Source organism: Poeciliopsis prolifica, unplaced genomic scaffold (assembly GCF_027474105.1).
Source record: "Poeciliopsis prolifica strain line A6 unplaced genomic scaffold, Auburn_PproV2 SCAFFOLD030, whole genome shotgun sequence".
In the NCBI taxonomy this organism is placed as follows: Eukaryota; Metazoa; Chordata; class Actinopteri; order Cyprinodontiformes; family Poeciliidae; genus Poeciliopsis; species Poeciliopsis prolifica.
In genome coordinates this window covers 2,946,017-2,969,304 of record NW_026562405.1, presented here as the reverse complement: position 1 = coordinate 2,969,304, position 23,288 = coordinate 2,946,017, and the positions used below count along the sequence as shown (strand labels likewise).

The 23,288-nt window shown below is 36.4% G+C and overlaps 1 protein-coding gene across 3 annotated transcripts in view; it reads right to left on the bottom strand.

Moving 5' to 3' along the window:
- Positions 1–846: 846 nt before the first annotated feature.
- Positions 847–23,288, bottom strand: part of LOC129372864 (metabotropic glutamate receptor 4-like) — a 173,117-nt gene continuing 150,675 nt past the window's right edge. For 2 of the 3 annotated variants that reach the window (XM_055050403.1, XM_055050402.1), the window contains 4 exons: positions 20,791–20,927; positions 18,607–19,542; positions 5,933–6,179; positions 847–2,648 (listed from right to left, as the gene is read on the bottom strand). In XM_055050403.1, the coding sequence (XP_054906378.1) occupies positions 2,599–2,648; positions 5,933–6,179; positions 18,607–19,542; positions 20,791–20,927 (1,370 nt within the window). In that variant the 3' untranslated portion in view covers positions 847–2,598. Of the gene's footprint in view, positions 2,649–5,674; positions 5,721–5,932; positions 6,180–18,606; positions 19,543–20,790; positions 20,928–23,288 lie in introns of all 3 variants that reach the window. The other variant, XM_055050405.1, reaches the window with a different exon arrangement.

The following is a 23,288-nucleotide window of genomic DNA, read 5'->3' as shown; positions in this document are numbered from 1 at the left end:
ACATCTCCTGCATCCATTTTCTGTGTTGCCTATGGACACATTCCTGTTTGAAAATAATTTTGTGTGCCAAGAAAAACCTGTTGTGTGAAATAACTATAGATACCGACATGTTTCTGGACAGATCAGTCACTTATCAATGTATGTTTCTGGTTTTGACAGCATCTTAAAAGGCTCTTTCAGTAAAAGGTCAAGTTTGATTTATTTATGTTTCATATTTTCTTCGTGTGTTTTCTGTCACTAAATAGTTTTTTTAAGACTGACTAATATTTTGACTTTATCAGGACAGATTATCTAGATCTATAGATTTTATGGAGAATAGATTTGTGGTGTCAAATTTGTTAAAACACATTGTTGAAAACAAGCATAAAACAGGAGTCGTGATGGTGTATTATGCAAAACCCTGCAATCTCCTGAGGTTACCCTCCACTGTCTCTCCATTGTGTTGTGGGAGGATAATGTACACTCCCCCATGTATATTGTTGTAATTGTGCACTTTGGACATGCATTTAGCACACTTGCTATGTAACAACTGTTATTTTCAGTCCTTTTGTAAGGAAAGGCAGGAAAATGATGATGGCGGCAAGCATGCTGCCTTCAAAGACGTCAGATTTAAGCACGGCTAAGCCTTGATTTAAAATAATTTTATGTTTCCTCCCTCTGAGTCACCATTTTCTAGTGCCATTATCAGAGCTCCTGCTATAAACGATATTTTTCAGGCAATTGCTGACATTGTTTTTCCTATTTTTTTCATCTCGCAAAATGAAGAGACTCATTTCACCCAACTGATCAAATAAACAGAAACGCAAACCAGCTTTTCATAGACAAAATCCTAAAATTGGACGCAGATGTTTTAAAACATTTTTAATAGAAATAATAAATTTGTATAAAAAAAAACTGAACATGCTTCACACACTTCTTAAGTTCTCTTGAGGTTTTACAAATACATAGTCATATAGCCAGGCACTGCATCTTTTTGTAAATTTTCCTCAATTTTAGGATATGTCAGGACATAAAGCAGACATCATCAATCTATTTAATAACATACATTAACTTGCCATTTAATTTGGTCAGCACTCACATTTTATTCTGTAACACAAATGGTGTTGAAAGTAATAAAGAGGGAGGCATGAGAAGCAGCACTGAACTCACAACACAAATGACCCCACAACATTTTCCCCAAGACATCAGAGGGCTTTTATACTGCACTAAGCCAAATATTAATCTATTCAGCGAGCTCGGGGTGGGTTGATAGAGATATAGCATATCTTTTGCAATTTGATTTTCATTTGTTGAAAAGCTCTACAACTTTCTTACCCCTCCCTCTTATCATGAGAGTGCCAGAAGAAGACATGTACAGTAATGAATTTTCTCTGTAGCCGGCCCATTATGAATATCATCCTCAGGGCAAGCTGTACGATCTCCTCAAGGGCATACTTCATCTTAATTCCCTTGCTAATGGATCTGTACAGCTATGCTTCAGCCTTATGTTTTCTCATGTGACCGGGAGGATAACTGATGGCAGTGATGGAAGGGTCATCCTGGATGACGGCTCACAGTGAGATCCCCACGGCTAAAACACCGACCGTGGTCCACCGTTTCAAAGTACATACAGGTATGAGGAGGGCAGTGGCAGCCTTTTAGGCTAGCTGTTAATACAAATCATGATCTCACTTAAGCACAGATAAACAATCACTCACTAGACCTTTTCACCAATTGAGAACAGATTTTTGAACGTACAGTAGGCTTGTGCCTAAACAATTTTAACAACGCTGCAACAAAGTTTAAAAGCATTCCAAAGATATTGTATTTTTTTCTTCTTCTTCATTTTTTTCCTTATTTTATTTGGTAAACAACACAATACAGGATGTTTGAAACTGGCATGCTCAAAAACGGCAAATATCCTCTTATATAAGTCTGGTCCTTCTTAACTCAGTTGGACCCTGACAGAGGACAGAAAAACACATGTAGTCTGGTACAGATCTGCTGCATTGTTGAGATGTTCCCCGCTCCCAGTCATCTGAGTCATAAGACTGGAATGTATTATGAATAAAAACAAACAGATGCCCGTTTTAAAAGTCAATGGATCATGTCTTCATGCCTTTTTGGTGTTGATTAATCCCTTGTGATGCCTTTAAAGTACTTGGAGATAACACTAAGAACATTTGGATTCAGTTCCACTCAGCAGTGCGTAAGATGACAGGAGTCTCGAAAAGACGGCAGAACTGAAATGTAAACACTAAAGAAAAACTCCATGGAGACTGAAAAACTCCATGGAGACTGAAAGAAAAACTCAATTTTTCAGTCTCCAGGCCTTTGTGCTGTTAGTATTTTTCTTTTTTTTTGTCGCCGTGTGTGTACTCTTGGTTGACAGAAGATGGAACCTTAAAATTGTACAGTTATCTGTCCCCTTCGTCTCTTTTGTCCATCTCCGCCCTCTTTGTGGATTCTCCTCAGCGTGTCATGTCTTTGGGCAATGCTTGTGTGATCTCCCACTACACAATGACACTTCTTTTTTTTTTCTGCTGTGAAATTCCACTGTGTGTATTTTTTTTCTCCGCTGGGGTGGAAATCTTGAATTGAGATAAGAACCTTTGTCCCTTAGATTGCATGGTTGCTGTAGCTGATGTAGGTTTGCTTTGTAGAGAAAGCTGGAAAAAAAAAAAAAAAAGAAATAAGAAAGGGAACTGAGACTCAAATACAGGGAAAGAGGAATATCTACCATATGAAGGTTTTTCTTTTGGCTATTTTTCTGATGTAACAACTATTACATGAAATGTAAAAAAAAAAAGGATAATAATAAAAGCTAAATAGTTTTCAGCCACCACACGACAGTAATTAAATAATATCAGTAATTCCTAATAGTTTTCTTCTGTTATTTTATATATGCGGTACTGTATACATGCGTTGTCAACAGCGACTTTGCCACCTTCTTTTCTTGCAACTGTCAAAAGTCAGCTATCCAGTTGTGTCCCCGTACCGTGTTAGCCGATTCACTGAGGTGGAGCAGATAAATCCTGACACATTGCAACCAGATCCCGGCTGTTGTGGGAGCTGCCCTAGACAGGAATTTTTCAATTTCATCCACACCAGCGTTGACAATGACAAATGGTTCTTATTGAAATAGCCAAACACTGTATAGCCTCTGGAAACTGAAATCCCATCTGGATAAATTGTATCCAGCTATCAATTCTGTGTCTTTTGCCTTCACACCACTTATGTTAACAAAAGGCCCAATTAAACCCAATAGGAACCTTGAATCTTGAACAGAAATGATGGTGGTGTGTCTGTTTACATGTACATTTTCTACTGCAAACTGAGCATTGTGCTTCTGTTCTTGTGTTGAATTGTCATACAGTTTTTATACTGTTAATTTTTTTTAAGATAAAAAAACAAACAGTGTCAGCTCGTTTTCTGTATGCACAAGAAAACACTTGGATTCTTGGTGTTAAAATAATAGAGGGAACTGAAACTTTAATATGTACAACAAAAGCCCTGATTCTATCTTCAGGCCAGGTTCAGACCAGACTGAGTGAATTGATTTCTGTTGACAGAGAAAACTGATTAAAATTGCTTCCTGCCTAAGGCAAGCAGAAGAAGAGTGCTTTGAACGCAACATAAGTATTTTTGCTCCCTCAGTTGTCATTATGTACCTTTCTTGAATAAATCCTGGTTGAGTCACTGATACTGCAGGTCACTTTTATTGGTATAGGAGATTTTTCCACAAATGCAGATCCAAGGCTAACCAGAGCTCATGGTAGAGCCAGTTCTTTGCTCAGTTGGTTTTCCACTGAAGGATTCCTCTATCACTGAAATCTCTTTTTCAATAAATGTTTGACCTTGTCTATAGTCGTCTAACTTTATGTAAGGAAATACCATTTAATACACCAGCTACGTTTACCTCACATTTCTATTTTTTAAATAATAAGCTTAACTTTTCAGGGTGTTTTAAACAGGCTGAGTTTGTGAATGCTTTGCACTAATTTCCAATTGGCATCAGCATTACAAAAGGCAGGTAATATCGTATGTATATTTGAAGCCGGTCACTCTTGTGAGATCTAAATAAGAGTAAACTAAAGAACATACTATGGTACAATATTTTTTTATGTTTTTAATTAATTATACTGAAAAACCACAAATAGGTGCAATATCTCAGATAAAAAAAAATGTTTTTGAGCCCATCTCCATGTTAGTTCTTAAGATGGTCAGGAGAAAGTTGGCTTGTTTGTTTTGGATTAATGTAGAAGATAAAAAATGGTCAAGAAACTGAGTTGAACACTAAACGTTTGATTTAAATTAACATAAAATGAGAAGTTTCTCCTTTTTCCCAGTTGACTGAAAGTGCAAACCAAGGTGACCTAGCTGCTGTGTTCACAGATATTCAAAATTTATGCTTGTCTCAATTCCTTTGAGATGTGTTTGGAAACTTGGAAGGAGGCTGTGCATGTAGGAAAATTACTATTTGTTACCAAAGAACAATAATTACATCGCTGATTAATGGTTTTGTTTGCTCTTCAAAAACTACGTTTAATGGCAATTTAATGGGAATGGGCTGATAGTTTTTTAGGCTTATTAAAGCATTCAGTCTTATTTTAATTTTTGGAGAAAAAAATATTTAGTTTTTGGTTGTTATCATGCTGTATATGCTTAACTATTTTGATGTGGCAGCATTTGGAATCCAACCATTGATGACTTCATTCCAGAAACAAGTCTTGTACAAGTTAAACTGTGTCCTACTGGGAAAGTGGACTAAAGAAGCCAGTGCAGGTGTAAGTTTTCAGGAAATCTCATCCAGAAATGTTTGGTGGTTTCTTTACAACCAGTCTACAGCCGAACTTACAAGCTTAGACAAGACTCCAAAATATTTATTGAGAAGAAATATATATGAAGTAACTGCACTAAGTTAGTCTGCAATTTTGTTTTGAAAAGAGTGACATGCAAGGACTCATTTCAAATGTAATGCAATAGTGTTGACGGTGATGCCATGCAATACCTGCTATCATCCTAAACTGCCTCGCTGCTTTTTTTAAATTATGGAGTGCAGGGTGAGGCCATATATTATGATTTATGAATGGGCAGGATTAGTTTTTTTGGAAGATGTCTGTGGTTTAAAAAGGCATATTAAAGCCATCTCTCATTTTATTAACTGAAAACTAAAATCATTAGTTACTAATATGTACAAAAATAGTAGATTTAATGATAGATTTGTTGTTTTTCTAAATATCTAAATGTGTAGTTTAGCAATGTGCTCTGTACACACTGAGCATTTACAATTAGACACTAAATCAATACAAAAACAAAATTAAATATTTTGGAAAAAAATTACTCGTGTGGAGGCGAAACAAATTAATTGTTACAAAATGGGAAAAACAAGTGTTTCCCATCACTCATCAGGTAGATGGTGGAAAGCAACTGAAAGATGAGACTGGGTTGGGGTGCAAACAGGACTGGTGTATTTAACTGGTAATCAATTAGCATCATGTTAATAAAGGGAATAATTCATTATTTAGGCATGAACACAAACAATATAAACAGAGATGTATGAAAAGATGCTTTTTGGAAGTGAAATGTTAAATGGTATAAGATGTAGTTTAGTAAAACTGTAAGAGACATGAGATGTACAGACATCAGAAAACACCATATTTCTTATTGGTAATATAGCAATAGCAAAACACACCTTAAACTCCCAAAGTTATTTCTTAACACCAATACCCTCTTGGCCTCTGCATCAAAACAGCAAGAGTGACACATTTACTGGATTCAGTGAAGTTTCAAGTATCTTGCTTCTCAATTTTTTAAAAGTAATCTTTCTTTCTGATCTATATCATAGCATAAACTGATTTTGATTTGCATACAAAATCTCAGAACACTTCTGGAAAACAAACCATTGTGTGTTTTCGGTGAAAGGGTATCTGATTTGCATTTGTGTTCTTACATTGTGTTTCCAGGCTTTCGCATAGTTCAGTCTTGGCCTCTCCATTGGGTCTGAGTCCAGCCTTGGGGTTGAACTTGTTGGACATGGTGGCGGCGGTAACCACTGCCTTCAGGCTGCGAGTGCGCTTTGGCACATTCTGCTCTGGGTGTAAAAGAATCACATAGACCTTGGGCATGTAGAGCAACCCGAGGGACACCGAAGCACTCAGGCTCACTGAGATGGTTAGTGTGGTTGTTTGGATGTACATCTGCAGAAGACAAACACCAGAAAAACAGCTAAAAAAACAGATCTTTCTAAATCGCCACCATAAAGAACAAGTGACATCTGCTTTGTCATTAGAATAAAAGCATCCAATGAACCATGGGTAAGCCAGGCTACTATTTGAGTAGTTCATGTTTTCTTCTTTGTCCAGTTGAAAATTCTATAATATAACCAATGTGATAAAACATGCTTTAAATCAGCATCTCTTCTTTTATGAAGTCTATGCTGAACAACTCGAGGCCAGCATATTTGCTAAATTTTCTGCAAAGATGTTTTTTATATGACCATCACGTAAAGCTGGAAACCGATTTCATAACTTCAAGTGAATTGGACACTGCTATTATTCATAACAAGCAGACTCATAAAAAGAAACAAGCTCATGAAAATTTTACGCATGGTCAAATCCTGCGAACCAGGAGGGAGGATAACTCTGAATATCAGCCTCACTCATTCCATTTTAATCGTCTGCAAAGCTGCAGCAAATTAATGAGTCATGTTAATGGAAGACTCGAGGAAGAGGAAAAGATTGTCATTTCTATACATCAGCTACACCATGAGGAATTGATTCAGTTTTGGAGTAATTCACTTTTAACTTATGAGTTCCAACTGTTTATTGACTGTTCATGGCAGGAACATAAGTCACAGTTGAGCCATTAAAAGCAGATATTTCACCTTGGGAAAGTTGCATTTTAGCCTCGACAGACTTGTAATACTGTGGCTATCAGGACTAACGACGAAAGAACGCTATATGCAACATAACCATGGACGTTACGGACAGATGGATAGAAAAATAATAAATTCATATCAAAATTCTCACGACTGGTTTAAACCATAGGGTCAGGTCAGATAGATAGGTGCCCTTAAAGGAATAGCTTACATACTTTATGTAAGCTATTTATTTTTTAATATATTTGTGAATAAGGTGAAAAAACTTTGGAAAAGCACATGAACTCAGTTAAAGCAGATTTCTGCAAACTACTCCAGTCACAAAATTTTATTCAAACAATATTTTAGAAATCCCAGAACTTTTGTTTATGTAGGTGTGTTTCACATGATAACTGACCCTGAAACAACCCAGTCAACTGAAAAGTAAAGGTTTAGAGTCTTGTCCTGTTGGACATCTATTTTGTTAAAATTAAGTTATTTCTCTCTAATGCTTTCTGCTGTTAGTACTTAAGACTATGGATTGAACTGAGATGTTTTTGATATATTTCTCGTCACTGTTTTACAAACAAGAATATGTCTGTAGTCTCTTAAGTGTCTTACCATTTTTGTGTTAAATTGATGTATGGTGTGGAAAAAGAAAAAAAAATCAAACAACTCAGACTCCATAGCTTTGTCTTTAAGGAAATGTAATAATTTATTTAAATTGCAGTTAATGCTAATTATGTGATAGTTATTATGATATATATTCTAATGTTGCAAAAAATAAAGTGGTGGTCGGTTTGGGTTGTTTACTTCATCTTGTTTATTTATTCAGTGACTTTGCAACCTAGCTAATTTGCAGATGCCATATTTGAATAATCTCAACAAGATCAAAGAAGCATCATACAATGAGCTGGCCATGAAAATAAACCCAAAGGTGACTGTGAATCTTAGGTGAGTGCAAAAACTAAGGTTGGATTTTGAATCTCAAAATGATGACATTTGAGTTATAATATTGAGAGAAAAAAACCATTAGGATTTCTTAAATGTTGTGTTCAGTGCCCAGCTTACCTGCTATTAGCAGAGAAAGTCAATAAAATACATTTTCTATTTTTTTCCAGCATTTAACCTCACAGATAGAGATGTGTTGGGCTGTTTGCGCCTCTGGTTTAATGAGCTACAAACTGTCAGAAGTGCAAATAAACAATTCATTTCAACACATTTTAACTACTCTTGAGATATGCGGCTATATTGAACCAGAACATAGGGATAATTAGAGATGTGTGACTTTCAGTCGTCATTTACATTTCAAGAGGTTTTGTTTGATTTTCTAAATTTGTAACTTGGAAATTACAACTTCCAAATTCAAAGAAAAGTAAAGTTGGCACATGATAAGAATCACACAGCTCTCACATTACTAATGCTGATTGTTTTAGAAAATCACTAAGCAGCACTGAATATTATGTAATCAACCTCTTTGTATGACACAAGTAACTGTTCTGATTTTTTGTTGATCTACTCATTTGTAGAATTATTTTATAAACTCAGAATTACATTTTCTAGTTTAACTACCTGAGTGTGTTTTACATATATACTTTTTTAATTGTATATACTAAATGTTCCTTCTTAGGTTACAGATGTTTCTTTAAAAAAAAAAACTGTACAATGACTAAAGTTCAGTTTATTGTTTCATCTCTGGTTTTGGTTCAGTCACATTAACAAATGCTGCAGTAAAAACTTGATAAATCTCTCTGGCAAGTGCTCTGATAAGCAAGGTTAATGCTAATGCTAAACTGGGATTTTTTAAGTGGTTGAAGACAGGTTCAACTGCCTGACAGCAGACAAGAAGTACAGCCACTGATGCAGCTAATGAGCCCCAGGATTACAGGCATGAACTTTAAAACTAAACTTATAGAAACTACAGTGACTTTTTAACTGCGATACTGACATCTGAAAGACCTCCTAAAATTATTTCCAATTGAAAAATAGTCTTATACTTGGATGGTAATGTAGTTTTGTTTCCTTTTCAAAATCAAATCTATAAAACCAACAAAACTAAACTGTTTGTGTATGTGCATAAGATGGAGTCCAATTTTAAACTTCTAAAAAGATGAAAGAAAAAGATCTTTGAAATTTTGTGCTATCAGTTTTATTTCTCTGTGTTGCTTTTATATGTGGATTTCAATTGATCAGAAGTGTTAATTTATTGCAGTAAAAATAAATTAATCATTGATATCTTAATTTATCCAAATGCATCTGTGTCAGCTCCAATTATTTAACTGTGTAAATGTCCACTGTATTTTTTCCTAGTGATTGTGTGAAATAGTTTGGAAATTGTTCCTATATATCAAGTTTAAGTTTAGAAGTGGTAAGTTACAGATTTGTTCTGTTTACATGAGGCATTTTGGGATTACAACACAATTTTCAATCTTGAGCTACATCGCCGGGCCGATCAATGGAGCAGTAGTTAGCTCTGTCACCGCAGAACACTTCTCTGCAGGTATGACTCAGCACTGAGCTGTACTACAAAGCAAAAAGAATACAATCTGACATTCTCCATGTTGGCTTTCTTGACAAAAGCCAAACTGGCACACAGAGATGATTATCAGAACAGCCATTAAAAGGTTTTCTTGCAAACCCACATTTCATTCACTGTGTCTGATGCATATTCTCATTGGGGACAGCATGATGCAAAATTGGACGCCTGAGCTTTAAAGACATCAGTTACACCAGTGGAGAGGGAAAGTTGAAAAAAAAAAAAAAAAGAAACACGGCAGCTGAAAATTATGGACAAAGATGCTGACAATCAGGAAGAAAATGTAATGTTGTTTATGCTGTCAATTTGTAAGTTAGATGATTCAATTTACCCACCTGCCAGGCAATGTCTTGTAATGAAGACATTAGCTAAATCACTTTTTTTGCTCTAACACCATCTTTATTTGTTTAATATATTTCCATTTACACCTGTGTTAGCAATTTATTTACAAGTCAGAAATGGATCGGTTCATTTATAAACAAATTCACGGGGTATCTGAGCTCCATTCACTGTATTTTCCCATGCAAGTTTATAATCAAGCACTGACAAGTGGGCTTTTCACTTTAAGATATGGATTTTTATTTTTTGTATAATCAGGGTTGTTAATTTAAAAGTAAAAAAAAATAAAAATCCTTGTGTTCATTTTGTTTCTAAAGAATCCAGGAGCAGTTTTGCTTCATGTAGCTCTCCTGAAGGAAAATGTGATGTGAATCTCAGCTTGAGCAGCTGATACTGTTCTTAGGTTACCATGAAAACTGATTTAAAACTAATTAAAGCACGGCTGGCTGAAATAGTCATATAAATGATTTGAGCACACCAGCAAGTCAGAATCAGTAATTTCCACGTGGCATGAAATTAGAATCAGCTCATAAAATCCTTCATGCACAGGATTTAATTGTTTTGTTCCTATGACGTTACATTTATTCAGAGCTCCTTCTAGTAACTGGATGGAGAGTAGCATTTAGTCTCCCAGATGTGACCTTGGCCTGAATATTTAGTTTGTTTTTATTATTATTTGTAAGTCTCCAGGGCACTCTCCCTCCAGACCAACTGCATCTCATCAGACACCAACCAAGGTACTTTGTGAGTCTGTTGGCTGAAGAGCAGACTGGAAGAATGGTGGCAGTATGAAAGAAAGAACACCTGCAGTGGTCCCCTTCCAGCTGCAGAGAGTATTAACCAGTGAACTGCTTAAGGCTTGGTTTTCTTAAGGTTTGACCATTCAATCCTTAACAAATCTCCTACTCACATTAACAAATATAAAGGTCACAAGAAACACACTGAATTATGTTGCTTTAGTCACTGGTTTCTGATAGGTTGAAAGTGAACATTGAAACATGGACAGTATGGTTAGAGCAAACTGAAAAAGGAGCCAACAAATAAATCTGAAGTAAGTCTCAAAACCATTAGAATATCGCTTAAAAATATGTTTTGTGAGATTTAGATTTTATAATGTGCAGATTATTTTCTTTTTCCAGTGCTATCATTGAAAGTGTAAGATTATGTGTAACAAAAAAATGTTACACATAATCTGTTCAGTTCCCATGTCTGCAAAATAACAGGAATGTTGTTATAAATCTGCACAAAGGGCTACAGAATTCTACCTTTGAGAAGGTTGCACATGAAGCAAGACAACAATGAAACAGAGTGGACAATATAAACAGGAAGAACACACCAGTACGATTATTAAAGCCTGCCGTGTATGAACATTGATTCTCTATGAGACTGAGATCAGGGCCGTCCTAAACATCGTCAAATTGATCCCTAAGCTATAATGTTATTAATCTGACCATATGTTTAGGGTTGCTGTTCGTTTGGAAGATCCACTTGTGCGCCGAGTATGACTTTGTAACTGATGTCTTGGCATGATGTGTCAATGTGACAAAATGAGGTTCTTTGCTTATGAGGCCATCCATTTAAAATAATAAAATACACCAGACCTTCATGCAACATAACCCCCCAGAAAACCTAATTTTATATTGCCATTGCATGATTTGTGTCATTTAAATTACTGCAAAGGTGTTTGAGTCAGTATATTTCTGTCTGGTATTTCATCAGGTGTGGTAAATGTGCCATTAGAAGAGAAACGTCCATCCCCAGTCTGCCTCATGAGGCTGCATTTGCACAAAGTCCTGTTTTTACTGTCAGGCTAAATTCTATACTCAATCCATTAATTTGTTTCCCCGGATTGCAGTGCACCTGAGCATTCACTGAGTGGAGATCGTAAACAAGGGCTGCTGTATATCTTCCATTTCTGTCATCATACCACCATCAGCACATCATGCTCGAAGCAAAACACGACAGAGACGAAGCAACTCATAGCATCATTAATCACTGAAGTGCATGCAAGAAAAACAAGACAAGTCCATCATAACTTGTGGTGGAGGTGACTGTTTAGAGAAAGAGCAATACAACTGGTATTTTAAAAAGTACTAACTCTCAGTGGAGTATGTTTTCAATCAGTGACCCAGGGAGAACCTTTGCTTCACAGTTTACATTATAAGATTAATTTAAACTATGTAATCTCACTCTGCATGTTAGCTATTGCGATTTTTCTCATAATGCTATGGAAATGTTCAACAGAAGGGCTTGCTGCATGAGAAGTCACTATAATTGCGCTCTAATTAAGCCAATAAACAAATAGAAGCCTAAGGGGACACAATAATGTGTGCTTCACAGGAGAGTGTCATTTATAAAGATCACAATTCTTTGGCCTTGATTAGCTTCATGGCCTGTTCACATTATTGGATTGCCCAGAGGTCAGCAGTTGAGGCCCAAAGGGTGTTGCACTGAAGGCCTAATGAATGCAAAAACTGCTGTGTGAAGTCCAGGATGTCACTCAGCTTCTTCTGCTCCATTGCATTAATCTTTATTATTCATTATTAGGCCTGTGGGACATTCGTGTGAATAATACTGTTATTGTTACAGATGAGAAGAGTGAACTGGATTTTTTTCACTGCAAGAAGCGTCTTGATTCACAAACTTGATTTTCAGTTGTTTTGCCTGAATTTCTACCAAGCTGAATTTCTACCAAGTTAAAATGCTGTGATTGAAGAACACACATTTTTCTCTTATGTTTTAAGTGGAAATTGAATTAACAAATCTTGCATCGAAGATTGCCATATTAGCATATATGGAAACTCTCATGACAATTCACAACCTGGTGTCACCTATCTACATCTATATAGACAGATTTCTGATATTTGCAAATATATTTCTCCAGAGAACAAGTTGAGTGCAGTAGTTCAAGTTGCTAGAGAGACTTTGTAACAGCAACATGTGATGAATCTCAGTGGTCTGCAGTGTTTCAAAATTGCTGTCCAGTATCAGCTTAGCTTGCTTGAAACGTCAACCCAAGTACAAAGTACTATCTCTAGAGGACAAACAAAAAAAAGAGAGTGGAGTTGAGCTCTACCATGCAGAGACAGTGAAAGCACTGGGAATTGGGGGAGTAGTAGCAGGTAGCAGAAATCCACACTGAGTAACACACACATAGCACAAGCACACTCCTGTTTGACTTTTTTAGTCTTGCTGAACTCACTGTAACTCCCACTCTTTGTCTGCCTGGTGTGCTAACAGCATTTTTGTTGATAGTGCCAATAGTGTGGTGGAGGCTTCATGAGGGAAATAAATAACACCACTCAATTAATCAGGCCATTCATGCACTGTAATGGCAGGACCTGTTTGTGTGGGCTGATTGAATTCGAACTGAGCCCATTGTGCTGGAGTCTCATTCCAATGCATGGCCATTGTCTGACGCCCCTCCTTTTGCCTCAGTGTTACAGACAGCCACTGATTTAGACTGTTTCTCCAAGTAAGCAGGTGTCACATCTATTCCTGAAGGTAGTATAAAGCCTTATGATGAACCCCCATAGGTAGACCAGATGTCCTCATTTGAATGACAGAGAAAGCCTCCTATGGCACTCGTTACATCAATGCCTACACCAGATGACGCAGAAATGATAGTGCTTGTAGTGCTGCTGCAGAGAAGCATTACAAACTGGTGATTAGAACAGTGAGGCGGTAAGATAAGGTAAATTAGGAAGATGTGAATCAGTTTGTTGTTCAAAAAGACATGTTGATGTGGGCTGTGAGGCTTTATGGAGCCTGTCATTTATAATGTGAAGAAGATAAAGTGTGTTTGCTTTGACATGTTCCATCCTTACAAATAGAGATGCACAAATCAATAGGATAATAATTGGAATTAAGCAGTATTCCTTTGATTGCTTTGTATAAGCAGGTCAAATAACAGTAAAAAAATAAAAATGTAATGTCCAATTTCATGATACAACATGGTCCAAATAAAATGTGGTGGATATATTTATTTATAGTCAATGATTGTATAAATTTTAGATTTCTAGAAAGTAATACATCAATAATGCAATTTTGTAATTACATTATTGTAATTTATATAGGATAGCAGATAAATTCATTATGGTTTGTGTTTGAAATTGAATGTAATTTAGAATAAGGAAACAAAAGAAATGTGTTTGTACTTCTTTTCACTCCTTTTCGACTGCTTCATTTTGTTATTGTGTTGCTTCAATTTTGATGTGCGTCACATCAACAGATGAGCATTCAACTATTTTATAAAATTATTATTGTTACGCTGCCCAGAGGGCATTGTTGCAAGTGAGTTGTTTTGCACAAAGGAAGTATGTTGTCACAATTTCATCTATCTTATTTAAAATGTTTCTCAAATGCTGAGTGAATGTTCTCTATACTAGTCAAGCAGCAATCGTATTTCACCTTTTTTTAATTTTATTACTTATTTTGTATTTTGCAGATAAGAATGGTCAAGAATTTTAGTCACTAGGTGTGCAAAGCTGGTAGAGATAAAAAAAAATTGCCCCGATTTTCCCCTTTTGACAATCTTAGAACATTCCAAGTTCTAAGATTGTCCACTCACTTGCGATAATTTAACTAATTTGAATGTGACAAATAGCCAATCAGAAAGCACAGTGACGTAAGCATGGAGGGGAAACTCCAAACATCTGACATAGCACAACCCTGAGACATTAGAGATGATATGTGAAATAGGGCTGTTGTAAACAAATATTTTAGTGATCAAGTAATCTATTGATTACTCTTACGATTAATCAAGTAATCAGATAAAAAACAATTAAGTAAAACATGTGTAAATCTAACATAACAGCACTATTACGATTGCATATCAACATCAGTCCAATGTTTCACAGTTGAGCTTCCCTAACAATAACTTTTCTGTAGTTTAGAAAATTAACTCGTAACAATAATAGCTCACTTTCCAAGTTAACCTGAAGAAAAGTTATGTAAAAATCTGAAATTATGTTCAATTCAATAATAAAGAGGCAAGCTCACAATTATGCTTATAAAAAATGTCCAGTTTTTGGTTTATGTATTCATCTTGAGTCAATTTAATAATCTCACCTTGCTCAGATATTTATAACAACTGGATTTGTCACCTTCATTCATCACACACAGAAACATCTACCAGCTACGTGCCGTCACGATGAGCTCCGCCACCCATTTGTTGAGACCTGGATGATATGAATTAAATGTTCCGGTTCGTCCGTAAAGCTACACTTACGTTAATTTTCTAATGTGCAGCTGCCCGCAGTGTACAATCTACATCTGCAGAGCTCTTCGCTGCTGTTCGTTCTGAACTGGCCATCAGGCAACAGCTCTGAAAGAGAAAAGACTTCCGTACTCCAGGCATTGTGCCAGTCATTTTAAGGATTCTTATTGGTCCCCCCAAAAAACGACAGAGACCTGGCATTATGATCGATCAATAAAAGGCCAAACTTGAAAACTGGACGTTATGCTGCTAACACTTAGCTTTCGTCAACAACTCAGGCGGAAGGGAGAGCAGTGTGCAGCGCAAGTATTAACCTGGCTGGAGCATGGTGTGCCAAATAATACAAGATAATTTAATGAAGCTTTGAGGCAAATACATTTTCCTATAGGCGTTTCAATAATCTAAAATCACTTGAAGAATAATTTCAGCCCTGATGTGGAAACAACATCACTGTTTATTCCACATTTTGTACAGGGAATATCAACAGTAAAGATAAGGAGAGGAGCTGGAGCGAAATTGACCTGCACAGTTACAATATATACAATAAATTCTTTTGAAAGCCACTGTATAGAGTATTAAAAAAATGCGAGCTTAAAGTTTTATTTATTTAGACATTTTTGTGGTCTAATATATTTGTATTAATTGATTTTTTTTTTTTTTTTTTTTTTTTTTTTGTTTTTCATGCCATCTTTATTTTTTTGGTCGAATTTGAACCAATACCCTTGGTGGTGTTAAACATAAGATATTAAGAAGTTTGTGGAAGTTTGTGGAACCTTCTTAAAGCCGTCACCGGACCTGAGCATAGTTTGACAAGCAGCCAATTACTGAGCAAGTTCAATTGAGTTTTTTGGTCTTGACACTTAAAATTTGTTGGAATCTGTTTAGATATTGCACATGCTTATTTTCTCTCCAAAGAGGACAGAATAAGGGGGAAAAAAAACTTTCCCCTAAAGCTAAACTTCCATTTTGTGTCCCATTATGGGTCTTACCTTAAGATCGCTCAGGGCAATGTCAGAACTTTTCGAAAATGATAAAAGTAAAACTATCTTCATGCCGTTGTGTACAGTTGTCTACAGAAGTTAATAGGTGACAAGCATCTTATGTAATTTGGAGCAAGAAAGGGAGAGGAATTTAAATGAGCCTGTACCTAGAAGAGTTTTTCAGGGTTTGGAAATAACTTTCATCTGATGGATAGTGCTTTTAACAAAATATAAGACTTCATTAACCCTTCAAAGATTTTCCCTTCATATTCTGTTTATCAATTCAAAGCCATGCTGGCTAATGGATTACCTCATCCTCAAAAAAGCTGTTTGGTCTCTCTGTGACTGTATAATTCTCTTTCATCTTCAGAGAGACTTGATGGAATGATTAAACAAAGAACTCGCTGATATCCATAGCTCCTGTTGACATGCGACTTAAGATGTGCATCACTCGCATTAAAAAATAATGTGGGGCTTAGCACTTGGACTGCTTCCCCTCTGCTCTGTATGCCACTTCTGTTCTCATAAAAAATGAGAAGCGATGCTGACTCTTTAGTGTATTTATCCAAGATGTATTCTGGACATGTAACAAAATGCAACAAGAATGTAATCAGCTTGCTTGCTAATTTTAAACATTACCTTTTTTTTTTTACAAATTATTTTCAACATTTTGCTCAAAAATGGACAGCATGTTTCAATGTAGAGTTACCTGTAAATTATTCATCCCTCATGAAGTTGGTCACATTTAACCACATTACAAATACTTACTATGATATGGTGTAGATTCACACAAAGTAGGGCATCATTTTACAATAAAAGGCAATCATAATGAATGGTGTTCATTTTCATAAATACAAATCTGAAAAGTGTTAAATTCCAGTATTCAAAAATAACTTAACTCGTGGACAGAGCCCAAATGTGTTTAATTTGATTTCATTGTGAATACATCATCATTAAAACCAAAGAACACAATAGATAAGACAGGAGAAGTTTAAAGTTGTGGAGAAGTTTAAATCAGGGTTAGATTATAAAATATTACCCCGAGTTTTGAACTTTTCACAGTTCAATCCCGGCAAAGAACTGCAAACCTACAAAGAATTGGCTGTCTACCTAGCAGAATGTTGTAGAAGGACATTATTCAAACAAGCAGCCTTGGTCCACAATAATTCATGAAAAGCTGCAAAGATCCTCAGCTCAGAAAGGAATATTTGTTGACAAGTAAATTATTCGTGCCCTTGAGAATGCCAAATTGGAAAAAAAAAGGTCATAAGAAGTTCCCTCCTAAGTTTGCCAAAAGCCATGTCGAATACACAGTAAACATTTGTGTCTCCAACATTTGCTGTGCCAACAATAACAGAAGTGGCATTCTTCTATAGAGGACAGGGAAACTGACCAGAATCGATGGGAAGATGTATAGAGCTAAACATGAACTTATAAAAACTACAATCATTATCACTCCACTTATGCAAAAATTTGTGATGGCTTATCACATAATACATTAACATTTGAAGTCAAAAGGTTTAAGAGAGATTTATACTTTTGCAAGTCATTATATGCTGACTAAAAATGCAATTTCTGATCGTGACGTTTAGCTTTAATAATTGGCTGAAATCACATACAGAGTTTATGCAATGCTTCACATTTTAGAATTTGTTTTTGGTGTTTTTTGAGAAAAGATTGCTTAGTCTATGTCTCTCAAGAATGTTTTTTCCCAAAGCCAACTGTCAGAGCCAGTTTTCCAAATCGGCTTTTTGAGGCATTGTTTTGTTAAATCCCAAGAGGGAGGAGGTAAGGATTCATTTGTTGCATCTGTCAGTGTTCATGCCAGTATGAGTCTTTCCATCACCGCCGTCCTCTGTTGTAACCACACAGACCCTTTTGTTACTCTGCCAAAACAACCCTTTCAACTGGATTGACACATTTCTTCTTTGTCACTGTTGTACCCTGTTGGCTTTCGACCTGGACTATCTCCTCTGAGTGTGAGGTCTAGACTCGGGCTTGAGTTTACCGGGCCTTTTTGAATCCCTTTTGACCTGCGGACTTCCAGAGCTTCCACTGGATTTGATCCAGACTCATGGTTCATGAGGCTGGGCACATTGATTTGACATGGGAATATGAGAGTGAGCTTGTGTTTGTGAAAACAGCTCATGGCACTCTAATGCAATGTGGCATACAGCCGTCACATATATATGAGTCACAGGCTTTCGTGCAGTCTTCAGTCATTAGAGAATAATTTTGTATATTACTCTGTTTTCATTTAGTAGCTTGTGCAGATGAAGTCTAAAAATTTCAGATGACATCCCCTCAAAGGTTTGTTTTAAGATAATTTAGAATTCATTTATAAAGTTCTTGTTACCATAAAATAAACTGTAACCTTAACATATTTGATCGGTAAGATCTCAAAAAAATAAGTATCCCATGTTATCTGTACTTTTATTTATTTATTTTTTTACAATTTTGATTGCAACACTGTTTAGTTTAATTTGTTTTAAGATGCCAGATACAAGAATAATGTGAACGGCGATCAAAGGTTGACAAGGTTTGGTTTTAGTTTGTCTAAACCTTCAAAGCTCATATATTTAGTATTCTTCTTTTCAGGCTATTTTTAGATTATTTAATGAATGTCTAAGATTTTCATCACAGTATTGTCTGTTACCAAAACCCTTGACAGAAAATAAGTTGTATTTAAGCTTACCTTTTCTGTTGATTGTGAAGTGCCAAAGAAGATTGGGATGAATGCAAGCCAAATAATGCAGGTTGTGTACATTGTGAAACCAATGGGTTTGGCCTCATTGAATGTCTCGGGTACTCCTCTTGTTTTGATGGCGTAGACAGTACAGGTAACCATGAGCAACATGCTGTAGCCTAGCAAGCAGATAAGGGATAGGTCAGAGATGTCACACTTGAGCACACCACGAGCCAGCACAGGGTTGGATGTCCTCTGGTCTTCATAGTCGATTATGGCCTTGGAGGGATCCACACCAAACCAGATGCACACCCCGAGCAGCTGCACTGAAGCCAGTGTGAACGTGATGACAAGCTGAGAGGCTGGAGAAATGAACCTGGGTGCACTTACAGACATGGTGCCCTGCTCAAAGATCCGGTAAATACGGTTGGTTTTGGTGAGCAGAGCGGCATAGCTAATGCTCATCCCCAGGCCCAAGAAGATCCGACGGAGGGAGCAAATTCCTACGTCAGGGGTAGAAATCATCAGGAATGTTGTGGCATAACAGAGAAAGATTCCAGTTAGCAGCACATAGCTCAGCTCTCTCCCCGATGCCTTCACAATTGGAGTATCATTGTAGCGGACGAACGTGACCACCACAAACAAAGTGGCCATGATGCCAAGGACTGCGATGAGCACAGGGATGACAGCCCAGGGGGAGCTCCACTCCAGCTTAACAATGGGGATTGGAACGCAACCTGTGTGATTCTCATTGGGACGCAAATCGAAGCGACACATTTTACATGTGTAGGTGTCTGCCTGATACTGATATCCATCACAACGCTCGCAATGCCAGCAGCAAGGAATGCCCTTCACAATCTTCTTGCGCTCGCCTGGCTGACAGGGCTGACTGCAGATTGAGGTCGGAATCTGACGGACTCCTCCTGGCCACTGCATTGAACTCACCTGCATAAAAGAGAGGAACACAAAAGGGGATGGTTGGAAACAGTGCGAGATAAAAGCTGAGAAGAGTTTTTTACATTGGAGAAGGTGGATTGTTTCCATCCTATAATTAGAGGCATGGAGGTTGTGAGGTTTTATTGATGCAGAAAGACCCTGAGAACTTTGCAGACCAAGGATCTTCTAGAAGGCAGTTACTTAATGTTCGAGTGTTTGACCTTCAACTGCTGTAAACTTTGTTGTATTTATTTATTTTAGAGGTAAGTGGAAAAGGTCAGACTAGGTATCACATCAGCATTCGCTCCAGATTCAGCAAAATGTTCAGTGGAAGGTGAGATTATCTGAAGGACAAAATGTTAGATGAAAAAGGAAACCTGTTGTTTTCGCCACAGTGATGTGACACCAGTCCTTCTCTCTTTTTTGAGGTTTATAGAGAAAATAACTGTAAAAAATCAATCAGAGAAATAAAACACAAATTTCATTTCCAGATATTACTCTTTTTTGTGCATTTCCTCTTTTGCAAAGAAGAGGAAATTCTTCTTTTTGTTGAAAAAGAAGAATTAAATCCCTGATTTCAGACAGGGTCTTTCCTCTTTACTGTTATCAGTTTTATTCAATTGTGGCCATTTGTTCAAAGCTGATAAATTTCTCTTTAAATGTGCATTTAATTAAGACCTCAAAGAACACTAATTAAATACTGCCTTAAGAATCAGTACAGCCAAGTAGCACAGCAGGTACCAGCTTCAAACCTCAAAGTATTTCTTTTCACTATGTGTCAGCAAGTAAGAAATAAAAAAAAAATATCCTCTTAAGCTGCTGTTCAGTTGCCCTCCTGCCTGTTAAAGTCCTTCTCCTTTGCTTTTAAAAAACATTAACATTTCCATTTCTATTTGTAAATCACTGTTATTTTATGATGATGTTGCCCCACAATGTGCTGTTTTTTTTGTTGTTTTTTTTTTTTTAAGTCACTGAGTGCGTCTGGAGAAATTTTATTAAATATGTCTGTCCTTAAGCCCTTATGGCTTTCTTTTCATCACTGTCTGCCCTGTTAATCATTCAAAGCCCCCTCTGGATATTTATACCTTTGAAGATGGGACTTAGCAGTATGAAATGATTTGGGAGCTGTTCTAACAGGCTGTTTCAGTGCTGAAAAAATATGTTTTTTTTTTTATAGATTTCCATTAGAAATACTGACACAAACATTCTGCAGAGTGTAAGTGAAGACTCAATTGAAGGGGAAAGGAAAGTACTTACATTCAGATGTAGCTGGTCTGTCCAGTGACCAATGACTTTGTATTCAGGTGTTCGGTTTCTGATCTGGTATTGGTAGATCTCGTAGCGTCCCGGGGCATCTCCATTTTCATTGAAGAGCACTGGGTTGCCAGCTATGCCTAGATGAGAGAAAGACAATTATAATTTATAACACATTTGTTGGTTTGTTGGTAATGAGTAGTGATCTGTGAAAGGAAGCTGTGCCGTTGCTCTTGTTACACCAGTTGTCATTCTGCTACATTAGAACATAATCTGAATCTGAAATGTTTTCCAACAAATCTGAATGGACTATTGAGCACTCTAGGTGCAAAAACGTCTTTCATTTTAACCTTATTTATGTTGGAAAGCAGAATGTGATTGTGTGTAGGAGATAGCACATTAACTGTTGGAAACCAAAAACTTTTACTGGCTTTTACTTTATTTCAGCCACAATTTATCTAATCTGGCTCTATATTTCTATATCACAGGCCATATCTCCAATCAGTGCAGTGACTGAAAGGTCTGTTCCATTGTGCAAACTGATATGTAGCTGTTTCTGTCAACTGAAAGGTCACTCCGAAAATGTCTTTGGGGTTAGATAGAACTGTGAAAGGAGACAAAAACTGCTGAAAATGAAGAAACAACGTGAGAAAACTGACACAATGTTTAAGACCAAATTTAATAAACAGTGTTTTCAGAATTTATCTGTTAAAATAAGGAAAACATTTCTTTATGTTAACAGTGATCTTACTTCCTTACTTTGTGTTGAATTGTCTCATTTATAGCTTTGACATTCTGAAAGCTATACATTACAAAATATTTTACCACATTTAAGGGAATAAATAATTATGAGTCACAATAAACAATAACCAAGTTCACTACCTGAATCTGGAGGAGAACTTTATATATAGTTCTCAAAGGAAAAACAGAAACTTCTTCTCATTTCTGTTTTTAACAATAGCCTGACTTCAAGCACCCCCTCCTTCTGTTTTAGGCCACTGTTGTGTCATTATTAAGTGTCCCAAACACAATGCACGTGGTGTTTAAGACCAGGCGGATAAACATGTTCACTTGCAGCCAAAGTATTTCTGCTGATGAGCATTGTTTTTCCTGCTCTTTGTTTCGGCTCTGGAGGATACTGCCCTAATCCATATCTCGATGAGTCAGCCCGACTGGATTACAAGCATTACTGTTTTACTCAGCTTCTGCCTATGTGACAATACCGCCCACACTAAAGCATTGAGTGATCTCTGCAGGATTACAGTGACTTTATCAAGCTGAGGGGAAACATGTCTGTATAAACACATTAAGCTATTACCCCACTTCTAAACAGTCACATATTTTGTCAAAGATTTTAATAGTGATGTGCTTTTTCTCTCAAACATCCATGGTTACAAAGGGATTTTATGGTTTATCTTCAGATCTCAAACTAGAAACTTGAAGTTTTTGAGTTAACTCTTCTTCTCAAATCTTTTTGGACACAACTTCTCCAAGAGGAAAACAGATCTTAGAAATTCAGCTGTCTTCTTCTTCAACTACAAGTTTAAGCCAACGAATATATATATACATAATTTACAAACATTAAATATGTAAAGGCTTTGAAGTAACAAAGAAGCAGATATTTTCTAGCATGTATGTTTTTTTTTACTTTATGTGCAAACAGAAATTTCCATTTATGTTAAAAAATACTTTACAATTCTGTAATCATTGGCATAGAAGAAAAAACAAACAAAAGGGAAAATATTTGTCTAATTTCCTCTATTTGTTGTTGTAATATATAAGCATTTAAGAGAAGTCAGAAGAAAGAGAATCACTGTTTGAGACAGCATGGCCAGTGTTTGAGTTAATGATGAGAAATTAAGGCTGTCATTTTTCATAAAGTGCTTGTCTAAACAGTCTACTCAAAAATTAGAGGCGTAATGAGTTCCACTGAGGCCCCTGCCACTACTGCACTCTCCTGTGCATAACCTGGGGTCACACATGTTTACTATGGGCCACTCATCTGCTCTTTTATTTTGTGCTCTTAAAGAAACAGCTGGGGTTAATGAAGAGCATGTAATTATATGTAATATTTAATGATGGTGGCCCTCTCTCGTCTTCACTACTGTATACATACAGTCTCTAATTATTACTGGGGGAAATAATTAATCCAATGTGTGCTATTTCTGCATCATTAAACAACCAAAACAATTTGGTGACTGACAAATACATGACAGCTAATCATTAAGCTCTAATGACCCATATGCAGAATTTGCGCAGACCCCACTTCACATTTTTAAGAGTATATAATGTTTCTTCGCTTCATCTGCCTTCTACAATTTTGTGGTAAATTGTGGATATGATGTTGATGTAAAGATTTTTTTTTCTCCCCTACCTCCTAAAAAAAAGTAGAGTTCAAAAAGAATATGAGGGCCTTGCAAAACATTCACGGTTATTAAATTTTCACATTTTGTTACGATATAATTTGTGTTCAAAGAGTAACTATCCTCTGTGTGAAACAG